Source organism: Ptiloglossa arizonensis, chromosome 2 (assembly GCF_051014685.1).
Source record: "Ptiloglossa arizonensis isolate GNS036 chromosome 2, iyPtiAriz1_principal, whole genome shotgun sequence".
NCBI classification, from domain to species: domain Eukaryota; kingdom Metazoa; phylum Arthropoda; class Insecta; order Hymenoptera; family Colletidae; genus Ptiloglossa; species Ptiloglossa arizonensis.
The window spans coordinates 19,347,487-19,360,548 of NC_135049.1; the positions used below are offsets into that span (position 1 = coordinate 19,347,487).

At 35.0% G+C, this 13,062-nt stretch overlaps 1 protein-coding gene across 1 annotated transcript in view; it reads left to right on the forward strand.

Annotated features, from left to right (window-relative positions):
- The first annotated feature begins 282 nt into the window (after window positions 1–282).
- Pino (protein pinocchio) overlaps window positions 283–13,062 on the forward strand; it is a 108,288-nt gene continuing 95,508 nt past the window's right edge. The window contains exons 1-2 of the mRNA XM_076304257.1: window positions 283–380; window positions 2,920–3,113. Of these exons, the coding sequence (XP_076160372.1) occupies window positions 2,972–3,113 (142 nt within the window). The 5' untranslated portion in view covers window positions 283–380; window positions 2,920–2,971. The remainder of the gene's footprint in view (window positions 381–2,919; window positions 3,114–13,062) is intronic.

A 13,062-nucleotide genomic window follows, 5' to 3' on the forward strand; every position in this document is an offset into this window, starting at 1 on the left:
AGGGTCGGAAGCATGCCTGTGACCGCGAATTACTGTTCTTTTGGACCGGTAATTTAATACTTCGTTTTTATATTACTTCTAGCACAAAAACGTTTATCGCAATAAATTAAAGGTGTTTGAAAGTCATAAGTATTAGGATTCATAACATGTGACATTCAATAACGTAGTGACAGTCGGTAAAAGGTACTGATGTTCTTCGCGAATAGTTACACGAGTGCCTGTGACAAATTTCCCACGTGATAGCGTGGTAAGTGTCAGTCGACCATCGGCCACCGGTACGTGCGGGTTGTAAAGATACGCGTCCTATCGCGAAAATATTCGAATATTTAGTGTCAACGGATTGTGAAATATTTGACAAATCAACAGGAACTATAAACCAGGTATGAATTTGGATTGTTTATTATAGCAAGTGCTTTAATTATTTTTTGCAGCAACGATCGAGTATCAATATCTTTTTCTAATAATTTGAAACACGCTTTAACGCGCTCAGTTACTTTAATAAAAATATGATAACGAAATTAACAGTCTAGTAATTCTTTTTATTATATTATTTGCTTATGAAACTAACATGAAAATATAATGTTGACTCTATGAATTCGGTATTATGTTAGGTGCGAAAAATAAATATTCAAAATCACACGGTCTTGTTGTGGCAAGTCCTTCGAGATTTCGTTAGCAAATACTTTTAAAACATTTTTTAGTGATACGTAGAATATATACATCCATGTATTGTACAATTAATGTTCTTGTGTTTAGTTTATAATAATCACACTCGATAGACTTTTCCGAATTCAAAAATTAATTTAACAACGAAAACAATTTTTACAAAGTGTTTTTGTAAACATTTGTTCAGTTTTGAATTTATCCATCTTACCGATCACACTACAAGTATAAGATATCTTTCGATGAATTGACACGAGATCGCACGAAGTCTTTAACCTTAAGCATTTTTTCGTATTTTCGTTATGGCGGTTATCGCAAGCAATTTTCTGTGATGCGTAGTATTTGTTAGTACCTGCATGTGTCATTGAACACGTTAATTAGCATAGACATTTGAAAGTGCTAATGTTAATTAACTCTCAATAATTAGCCGATACATTTAGTTCTATTTCAATTCTGTTCATTACCAGAAAATAGTTGTTGGTTTTAAAGAAAACTGAAGATCTAGTTCGAAAGATTAGATGTGAAATCTTTGTATCTTCTTATATGCATAATAGGCAGTTTTAGATCTACTAATTCAGGTTGTATACAATTTGTGTTTTAAGAGTACCGCGACATTTCGATATCATTTAATTTGAAAACGACCGTTGACCGTGTCACGATGCATATCGAGTTACGTAGTTACGAAACAGATTGATGTACATAATTCATAATTGATACTGTTGTTCTACTTTATCTCATGGGTTCATCGATAGCATCGGTAACCTTCGAAAGAAAATAGTTTCGTGTGTTTATGAACTCTGACACGTGTTCGTCAACACGCGAACGTTAATTCGTCGCTTTTTTCCGTTTTTTTCTCCCTGTTCTCTATCTCCCTGTACATTCGTGCTTTTTTTTTCGGTTCCACGAAATTCTGGAAAGAACCTCTTCGTGAATAGAATATAAAGGAATGTGAGGCGATTGCGAAGGGAATCGGTCAGTGTAATTATTAAATGCATATACACCGTCAAAATCATTGGTATGTTTGTAAACATTGCTGCTAGGCTTGTTGTAGCTAGTCGTATTGTAAATGCCTGAAAAGGTACACAGTTTGTTTCAGTTCACGGGCATCGTGTCGTCTTTGTTACACTTTCAAAACGATCTGCGTAGCGACGAACTCGGCCATGAAATTTCGAGATAATTTCGTGTAATTTGCTACTTTGGTATTGTGCGCGAAGAATAGGACTTCCATTCCCGCGAAAAAAAAACAAATTTCTTATGTTTCACGACTTCGTCGAAATACTGGCGTGCTGCGTGCGTCGTGTAATAGATGGTTCGTTACGAAATCGGTTGTAGTTTAATTATCGTATTACGAATGTAAATATATGCTCGACCAGGATCATTTTTTAGTTAAAAAAAATGTAAAATCTATTTGTGTCGAGTTAAATTAATCAGATTATTAGAACATATATTGTAACGATATTAGATTCAGATTTATGGATCTCGTAATGATATTTAATTTAAGAATAACCAAGAAATTGCACTTAATAATGCAAGTTCCCAGATCGTGATGCGAAACGACATCGTCTTGTTATTATATGATACAATTGCATGCATAAAAACGTAGGATATAAAGTGTAGTCATAAATATATATGGAGAGTGCTGTGATCGCGTACGTTACTGTTTATGCGGACTTTTGGGTGCACTATCGTACACTTTACACGTGGTTTAATCCTCGTCTTGTAATAGTTGCTTCGACTAGTGTAATTAGTACAAACTACGTAATTGATAGAATAGAATAAATTCGTCCCCAGACAAAGTGATATGTAACTGTTCATCTTTACATTATTGAAACAGTATTCAACCGTTATTTATCTGCATTATTATTGATAATTACATTATTATTATCATTGTGCATTGTTATCGTTATTATTGTTACAATTATTATTATTATTGTTTACAATTGGAAAATTATGGGCAAAAAATATGCGAGTGTTGTACTTTCCATTGTTAGAATAGTATTGAACTTTTATTCACCTGTGTTATCATTGTTAATTACATTGTAATCGTTATCGTTGTTGGTACTGTTATTATTATTATTATTACTACTACATTCCTTAATTATCGTTTGAAGCCCAAAAATTCTAGGTATAACCGTTTTACCGAATGTTTGCATAAACGCGTTCTAACAATCTAGCGTTAAATGGGATCTTAACGGGCTACTCATTCTAGAGAACGTCTCTTTATCTTGGAACGGTAGTACAAGTCACTTATTTTAGTTCCAGAAACAATCAAGTACCGAAGATCGGCTCGCAACACATTTTCGAGACCATGGAGAGCACAATGACGGAATTCGAGGAAAGCGTATCGTTCGACATCGACGACCCGGATTTTGCTCCTAGTTCCCGCGCTATTGCCCATAACGTCCTTCGCAACGTACAATTTAGCGACATCGCATACGGCGTCAACAAATGTAAGTACATTCACTTTTGATACAGTTCACTTCGTATAGACCGAGGAACACAATCGAATCAGTCATCTAAACCGAACACGGACGAAATGGTAGTCTTCGTTGCGAGTTATGGGACCGTTAACGTGATATTTTTTTCATAACCTATCGCGTACCGTAATTCGCTGTAATAGCACGGAGTTACGTGAAAATTAAATAGAAAATTTTGAAGTTGATATTTATACAAGTTTTCAACAATTTTCATTCATAATTCGAATTGTGTAAGTTCGTTAACATCTCGGGGATCTGTAATTATGGTAATTCAAGTGTCTTCCATACGCGTATAGGGTGTTTCAAGATTTAGTGGTTAATTAGTTCCAGTATATTTTATAAGTAGAAATAAGAGAAAAAGGTCTATAAATACGGTTGTATAGACGCTTTATTAAAAATTTTAATACAAAAATATTGAATTACGACGCATGTGCATTGTGTTTACCATTTGAAGTCAATGGTATAGATAATTGTTACTTGTGAAAGTAATATTTGTTGGACGAACATTATTTTTAAAGATGAATAAATTCAGGAGGGACAGATATCAATTAATACATAAAACATTAATATTGCATTGTTTGAGATGAAGAGAAATCGACACGAAATTTTCTTATTTTTACTCATAGAACACCTGTATACAGGGTGTTCCATAAATAGACGGTCAAACTTTGACATTATATTTCACTCTTCTTACGATTGAAAACAAGGTCGTATAAACATAGGTTCACAAACTTTACTTTTTCGAGATATAAATATTATTTATTTACCTTGAAATTTTACACGAATAGGTATCACACGTAAAATTACAAAAACCGTCGATATTTTTTTCTATTTCGAGTAAATATTATATTAGAGTAAATCATCAAATCAGTTTCTATCTAAACGTTTATAGGGAACACCTATTTAAAACCATATCAAAATATAGAAATCTTTATCGCATGCACGAACAACACATCCGTATTAAATAATTATATACATTTACCAGAAATAAAATACGTATCACGTACATCGTAATTTTCTATACGAAATTAATTTTCTTGGAAATTACCATAGTAATTCAAGTTTTATTCTACAAACGAATAATTATTGGGTCGTTCGGAAAGTAATTTCGTTTTCCAAAATGGAGAATATATAATTTAATAAAATATTTGTACACTTTAAAAAAATTGTCCATATTATTATCATCAAAAAAAAAAAAAAAAAACGAAATGACTTTTCGAACAACCCAATATATTTAGAAGAAAATTACACGCTTCCCTATCTGTACAGGTATCTCGTCTTACTTGGTGTTAAAGCGTTCTATAATATTTTGCCCGAGATGAGACACTTTGGTAAACGTTTAATAATTACAAAAAAAATTAATAAAGGTTACAGAACGAAACGATGTACTTTCCGTTAAGAATTATTTAAATGGAAGATTAAAAAAAAATGGTGCTGAAGTTAACGCGAAATCGAAACTCGGACACTGCAAATTTTTCAGACGCTCTCGATTAATAACAATCTGTTCAATTTGATGGTAACAAGTACAACTTAGAGAAGTACGTCGTGTGATTTTAACGCATTCGCAGCTCTTATCTAAGAGAAACACATCGGTGTTTCGTTTTATCCACCCGTTCGGTTTGACTCCACTTTCTCTTAGTAAAGATAGTGTTATCGGTGTTAGGGACAGGTATTAGACAGTGTTAAGGATAACTTATTTCATTATCGAGCGCGTAGATATTCACTTCGTGTATGGACGAGATAACGGAAACTTAAAAAGCTCAGCTTCTGTATCGGGAATCTTTTCCGTGAAGACGATGGCTCGTTAAGAATGTGCATTTAATTCGATGCATCGTTAACGAAAAGAAACTGGATCTTTATTATTTATTACAGTTAATAACTAGCCTACTATTGTCTCGTCTACTATAGTTCATAGGACTGAACAGATACGCTCGAACCCTTAGAATAAAAGAGTAGATATAGTATGCACTTGGATGCATCGAAGAATATCCAACACTCGGTGCAAGACAAATTGCATTAGAAATGGGAAATGTTTCTCGGGAAGATGTGCACGGAATTCTACAAGAAAATGTGTTATACGTATACGAGTATAAGAACTTCTACCAGCAGATCGTTAATCACAGGTAATTTTTTGCGACTGGTGTTTGCAACAATGCATTGGAATAGCGTTTCTCAGTCTCGTTGAATTAACAACACACTTTGAATTTAACGAGAAAAGAAAAATATTAAAATTTTAGAATAGAAATATTCAAAATCGTAACAGATGCATTTTTATGTGCATACACATTCGTTATTAAAGAAACAATTGTATCGAATATATAACGGTGCTGAATATAATTGAAAAAAGTTATTCACTTGTTTGAACAAAATTACAACGTATGTAATAAAATTCTAAAAATGTAAAATATCACCGCGACACTTGGGTTGGGAAACACTGTATTAGGTGTATCAAATTTCGAAATATCAGATGAGGTAAACTTGACGCGAGTTCCTATTGAAAATTTTCGTAATCAACATTGTAGGAAAATCCACAAGCTGTTAACGAATCTCTGCACCGATATCAGTTTTCGTGCAACGCGTGGACTGCAATTATAGATTCTCTTATCGGTCAGTTTCTCTTTCATTTAAATTCGACGGTAAAAATTACACGAATTTTTTTAGAACACGAACTTCCAACAGTGTTGCAAGAGCAACTGGGAATACGATTTATGCACAATGGACTTCCGGGCCATTTTAGTTGAACTGCTCGAGAATTTCTAAATAACAATTACACCAATTGTTGGATCAACAGAGGGGACCGATTGTATGGCCTGCACGTTCCTCTAATTTAACTACTTTGGTTTCTTTTTTTTTTGTGGGCACGTTCCTCTAATTTAACTACTTTGGTTTCCTTTTTTTTTGTGGGCATGTTCCTCTAATTTAATTTCTTTGGTTTTTTCGGAGAGAGGGACATCCGGAAGATTTAGTTCACGATAGTAATTACAATCGATAGTACGTTGATACTAAAAAACCGAATTATCGTTGCACGTGACCGAATTAGAAATACAACAGGAAGTTTTGAACACGTTCGACTGTTTTCAAGCTTTCGATGCGTAAATATTATTGCGATAGGAAATCATTTGTAACGATTCCTTTAATCAAGTTGCAAACATTTCTAAAAATACTCTCGCAAAGAAAAAGCGTTTACTGTCTCGAAATGGAAAAGTTTTTGGAGAATTTATGGTGTATATAATTTTTTCAAGAGACCTTGTATATTCTGTGAACGTATTTAAAGTTACAAGGGTACATAATCGTATCGTCGGTAACATTGCTAAAGTAACAACTGAAAGAGGTATCTCGAACGTTATTTTCGTGACGCATTTGCATTGTATTTCCGTTACGTTGTTTTTTAAAATTAAGAATAATTCATGGACTCTTTAACGTTAGTATTTCGTATCTGAATGACACGTAACAAATTTAAACAACATAATTATTCATTGTCTCAATGTCTCGTTAAATGACAAACGAAAATATTTTCTCGATGACGAGAGCAGATTGGAAATTTCTATCGTTTATTTATTTCATCGTTCTGGTTGTCGGTCCTCTTCGGGAGAACAATGTGTGCCAATTGTTTAAAACAACGTAACGATAAAAAGAAAAATAATAATAATATACGAATGTAAATCGATACCAGTAATGACCACGTAAAAGTATAAAATTTAGAAATATTATCAAGAATAATTCTACACGATTCCAGTACGGTACAAAGGAAATTATTGTACAAAAATTTATCGGGCAATGTTAGCAAATATTTGTGGCTTCATAGTAAACTTTAGTGTACCTGTGTCTTATCACCTGAATTTTAACCGCAATTATTACAATTGTAAAATAAATGAAGGATTTTTAAAATTTGCTCTCGTTATCGACAAAAAGAAAATATATATATATATATATATATATATATATATATATATATATACAAGAACCTTGTAATGGAAAAGCGAGTTTTCTACTTGTTTTCTACGGATTTGTTAGGCACACTAATTTTAGAGCCGTTTTGGAGATTTACAATTCTAGACTCGATGACGCAACGTTACGTCGAGATACAATAGACGTGTGCGCCTTACGTATCAGAATGGTCTTTCGAATATTTTTGTATTTCATTTACCACCGTACCTTTCGACGGAATAATTTCCAAGGGATTGTTAAAATTCAACTGTTCGCAATTTGAATCGTTAAGTAACGATTTTTTTGCGAATCGTTTAAGTAAATAGTTGGAAACCGAACTCGAACAATTAAATTAAAAAATCGAATCGTTAAATGTCAGTATCAACATTGTTCCTGTGTGTGTGTTCAGAAACGAGAAGTCTTGTACGATCGTACAATATTTATTATATATTATTTATGCACGTATACTGTATACACAGTCGTCGAAGCTTGCAAGCGTGCAACGAAACGAGTCGTGATGTTTTAATAATTAAGTAAAAGGATTGTACGTTCTCGAGATTGGATCTGTTGGGAAACGATGTGTATATATTTAGCGGACATTAAATTTATTTCGAGAGATCGTTATATAGGAACAATTCACGATTCGATTGAATTACGTGTGTAATTTGTTTTTTTTTTAACGACAGCGTGACGGAGCGATTTCGAGTATTTCTCTGTTTGTTGACAACGATTTTTGTTCGATATTAAATCTGGTCTCGTGATATTTATTGTGTCCGTTAAGTACATTAGATAAAATCAACAGATTGTAAATTCACTCGCACGCGTGTATCATTCAAATATCGTGCACAATGAGGTTTCACTGCCTCGGTAAATGTTCCGAAATGTTCCGTTTGTTGCACGTAGATTTATTTTCGAGGTTAAATATATCGCCATTTGCGATTTCAATCTATACTATTGTACTTTGGACGTGGAGAACGGGACTATGAATAATAGATAGAGGAAATATTGCGTTCATTACGTTGTAAATGTCGAACTTGTATTATAATCGTTCGTTTGTTTTTGCAAAAATAGGGAACGTTACGAACGGTGATGTGTACACGGTGCTGGGCAATTTCTTGAACCGTACCCATGGATATTATGCAGTCCCAAAGCTTGTATTGTTAGCCGCTGGCTGACATTTTATCACGTATGAGACGATCGTGTTACGTTTTACGACTACACATCTTGTAGCAATGTCAGAGTGTATGTTTTTGATTGTTTCTTAGCTGAACATCTCGTGGAGTCGAGTGAATGTCAGCCAGGTAGATTCTTCGTTTCGAATTTTTTTTTTTGCGCAAGCTTGTTATGCAAGGTAGATGTTACAGAGAAAGATTTTAAAAAATTTAACGGTTAAATAAAAGAAATACACTGTCGATGTATGTGTAACACACGATACAGTAATTTTCTTCTAAATGTTGCAATTTTATCCCGAGGATTATTGTATTTGTGTCTATTGTACGGAAACTCCTCGATAAGAGTTCCAAAATTGGTTTGCTCGGAGACTTTTAACGCGGCGTAGACGATCTTGTTCTTGAAATTGACCAGGAGTTATTATACACGTAGCTGGAACAACTAAGTGATGTTGTTTACATATCGGTTAAAAACAAATGGAAAATAACAGCTTTTGTATTTTTCATTTTGTCTTCACGAGAATATTGCCAATAGCTCGATGCGACATTTTCCCGATAAAAATGAGTTCAAACACAACTTTGTTCGGATTATTTTTAATTACGTATGATTGACAGCATTTCGAAAGGGATTCGAGTCCGAACGAAGCCGCGTTTAGATTAATTTTCGTTGAGAAAATATTGTCGATCCATTAATAATACTCTCACCAACATATAAGGAAGAAAAAAAAAATTCTAATTTTCATTAGTGAAAATTACGCGTCGATCCCTTGGTAATGGAGCAGTCTCTTGTTATTTGAAGTTGGATCGAATCTGCTCGATTGAATGCAACCAGAGAAGTCATCCATTAATGAAAATTATAAATTTTATATTTTTTATCGTATCTTCGTAAGAGTCTCGACGCAATGTTGAGATTCTCTCAATGATAATCGAGCCTGAATACAACTCATGAGTCTTTTTTCAATTATACGTAATCGACAGAGTTTTTCAAAAATAATTGCAGCATAATACAGTTAAAAATATCCGATCGTATCCGTTTGGATCGGAAAAATCTTATCAATTCATTTTTATTACCATTACAAAAATATAATAAAAATCGTTTACTTTCGTTATTCCGTAAAATTCACGCGGGAAAATATAGACACTGACGGAAGATAATTCCGGGTCTTTTATCGAGGTAGATATCCGTACTTTTAACGATTAGCGTCGGGTTACATTTACATTGAGTTACGTTACGTTGAATCATTTTTCGGTAAAATCGTTACTTTCATCGTATTACGCAATGTCGAAATTAATGGCTAACGTGGTCGTAAGATCCTTGAACGCGATATCTAAAGCACATACGATGATCGTAAACGATGGTATCGTTAAACGATCAGCGTTCCTGTTCGCAGCGAGAAGTGTCGTTTCGCACAATGCGCAGTTGGTTGCGCAGTGGGCACGTGGAACGCGTGCGCGCAACGCACCGTGTCGCTCGGCTCGACTTGTGGCTCTATTATTGTATTAGGTCGTGAAACATGCATAGTCCGCGAGACAAGGAACTCGATCTACGGACAAAATTGGATCCACGTGGATATCAGCTTTCTTCCTGAGAAATCGGCCTCGAGTCGGTGTTCCGTTCTGCACAGTCGATTGCAAATGGTGTCTTGCGTTCGGCGCGTGCACTAATCGCTTAGATAATGGTTCTCCTTTGTTCAGCTGCGAGTGTATCTCGTTGCGTCGTGTGTCCAGTGAGTGACCTGTTGCACGCCTATGCGTCATTAATTTTTTTTTTTACACTTACGGTCGTACCTTTCTACGGCGCCATGGTCGCGCTTCAAGGCGGATTCACACTATCCGTCGGGAGATCGTCGAAGCGTCCTCTAAGACTATTAAGAGTACTTTTAATTTAATTTCCATGGAGATGAGTAAAACGATACGTTTGTTTATAGAACGGCCTAGGTACAGTGAAAGAGAAATTGTTTTTCTATATAATAGTATTTTTTCTTTTTTTCCTTTGACCTTTTGCGGTCCAATTTCCAATGGTACGTCGTCGTTATTTCAAAATCAAGAAAAGACTTTCGTTCGCTTGGAAAATGTTAACCATCTTCGTTCACCGAATTGTTCATCGTTCTTATTAAATTCGAATTCTGACGATGCATTTTCCGTAGCTTGTTCGCTCTACAGGCTACGGTTGATGCGATAGAATTTCGTACTCAAACACGAGACGTGTGGTAGTGTGTTGCCGCGAAACACGATATACGATTCTTTATATTGATCAATGTAGGTTGTTTCTCCGTCAGCTGCTGGTGAAAAATTCTAGCTGGTTGGAGTATGACTCGCCGGGTTGATTCACCTCGCTATGGGAAGGAGTAATGGATAACATCGATCACTGACCACCGTGCAACATTATTCTTGTTGTTAACTCGATTTCGAAATGGGGTTTGGAAGCTTATCGATTGTTGAGAAACCGGTCACGAGTTGTCATACTAGATCCAGTTTTAATCGTACGTATCCGATCGTTATCGATCGTTGATCTAACAAAGACAGGGTTTAAGACGTGGCTACGGATGAATGCAGAAACTCCTCGATTAAAGTCGCAAAATTGGGTCCGCTCGGAGACTTTTAACGAGTACGACACAGGATTTTATTACACGAATCGATCGAGAATATTGTATTGTACACGGTCAATGATCGAAAGTTCGGCAAAATGAAAGTTTATATTTTTGATACTGAAAATTATTTTTCCGAGAGTATTACCAATAGTTTGACAATGTTTTCTCGATGAAAACGAGTCCAAACACAACCTTCTTTGAACTAATTTTAATTGTGTCTAATTGATAAATTTTCACGAACGATTCAGAGTAACGTATAATTAAAAATAAACAATTGAGGTCGTGTTTGGACTCATTTTTATCGAAAAAATATCCCCAATCCGTAAATAATGCTTTCACCGTGATACGATGGCGAATATCAATATTCTATAATAATTTTCATTAATAAAATTACTTCAAGCGCTCTCTTATCATTTTAGTATACTTTCACAAAAAACATCCAATTAATAATTATCTAATTATTAAGAATTCAACAAAATCTGCGATATATTTACTGTCTGTAAACATAGAATAATGATTAACATCAAGTTAGATAGTCAAATTTTTTTATCTTATCGTTTTGAAAAGAATAGATTCGACTTCGATAACTCAAACGTAAGATTACGTTGTTTTACCATTGCCAAAAAAAAGTACGTGCAATCTTAAAAGAGATTCCATCTTACATCTGTGTTTCACAGATTGTGTTTTTCTACCAATTCTGCAAGAGTTCTACGTTTCATAAAATTCACATCGTTTAAACATAACGCCCTGTGAATCGTTCGCAATTACGAATCTAATATCTAATTGTATCGGTATTTCGTAATTTTTTAATTTCTGTTTACGTTCTCTTGGACATTTAATAATTCGACGAATTGTAATTTTTGAAACTTCCCGCCGAATTTCTCACCGTCATTTTTTATCCGCGATCCGTACAGCAGTGTTCTTCATTATCTACAATCACGTACAATTTCCAACGTTGCTGCTAGATGGAGATAAAAGAAGGTTTCCAAGAAACGACAGTATCTCGCTCGATAGTATTAAATTCGTTTTAATTAAATTTCTCGAATCTCCAAATTTTCAATTTATTCGTACACCGATTTTCCATTCTTTTACAACGGTACGTACTCACGTTACGAAACTAAATTCGCTTCGATGGAATTTGCAAAAACAAAAAAAAAAAAGAAAAATGTAATACGTAACATTCCGTAAACAATTGCAGCGATTTGGCACGCGAAACGTTCAACTTTCGGTATTACGAAACTCCGCGGGAGGTTTATTTCGCGAAATTGAAAGCAGAGTATTAATAATTACGTTATCGCGATTTTTCAACGAAACAATCCGTTCGGCACTCGTTTCAAAACACGAGAGACGTATCCTATCGAACACGCTATTCAAATGGCGGTAAACGTTGCAATTTACTTACACACGGGTACATAATACATTATGTAATATTCCGTACGAGATTATCAACATGACAAATGTACACTGTATTGCAATTACACTACGCCAAAGAATTGTGACGCAATGTTCCCGGTAGCGGTGCATCCGAAACGTTAATAAAAAGTCAGGAAACAAGTTCTTCGGGGGATTTTCTTGTTCGTGTTGATCGATATCGGTGCAGCCTTAGGATCCTAATGAATTTTAATGAATTATCGTGAAAGTTGCAAAACCGTAGCGTTGATTCATTTTTTTTTTTTTTCTTCATTCTCTCTTTTTCCTCCCTTCTCGGACGAATAATCGTGTCTGTTTTTATTTTTAAACAACGCTTTAAATCTCGCGAACCGATACCGATCCAATCTGTTTTCCTAGATTTCTCTTTTAAAGGTGCGTAATATCTGGTGTTTAAGAAAAAAAAAAAAATTCACCAAGGATGCGGGTAAAGGTCGGTAAGGATTTGTAAAAACTCGTCAGCTACGCTCGCGAGTTAAAGAGATTAACGACGTGTTGCAATATTGATCGGGTATATCGAACGCGATGAAATTTTCCGCGATGAGGAGTCAGTAAGTTTATCGAGACCCCCTGCGCGCGACAACACGACCTTTAAACTTACACGTACCCCCCTGATAATAACGAAAATAGTTCCTCGACGATCGGCAATAATTCACAGTGGCCAATTACCGCCGACGATCGAGCCTAATAGAATTTCATCGGTCGAACAGTCGTTGCAGAGGTCGCATTTTTCTTCCGAGTACTTCGAAACGACCTAACTCGTTCTACGAAGCTCGTATCACGATCCATAGGGGCCCGTGTAAGTCA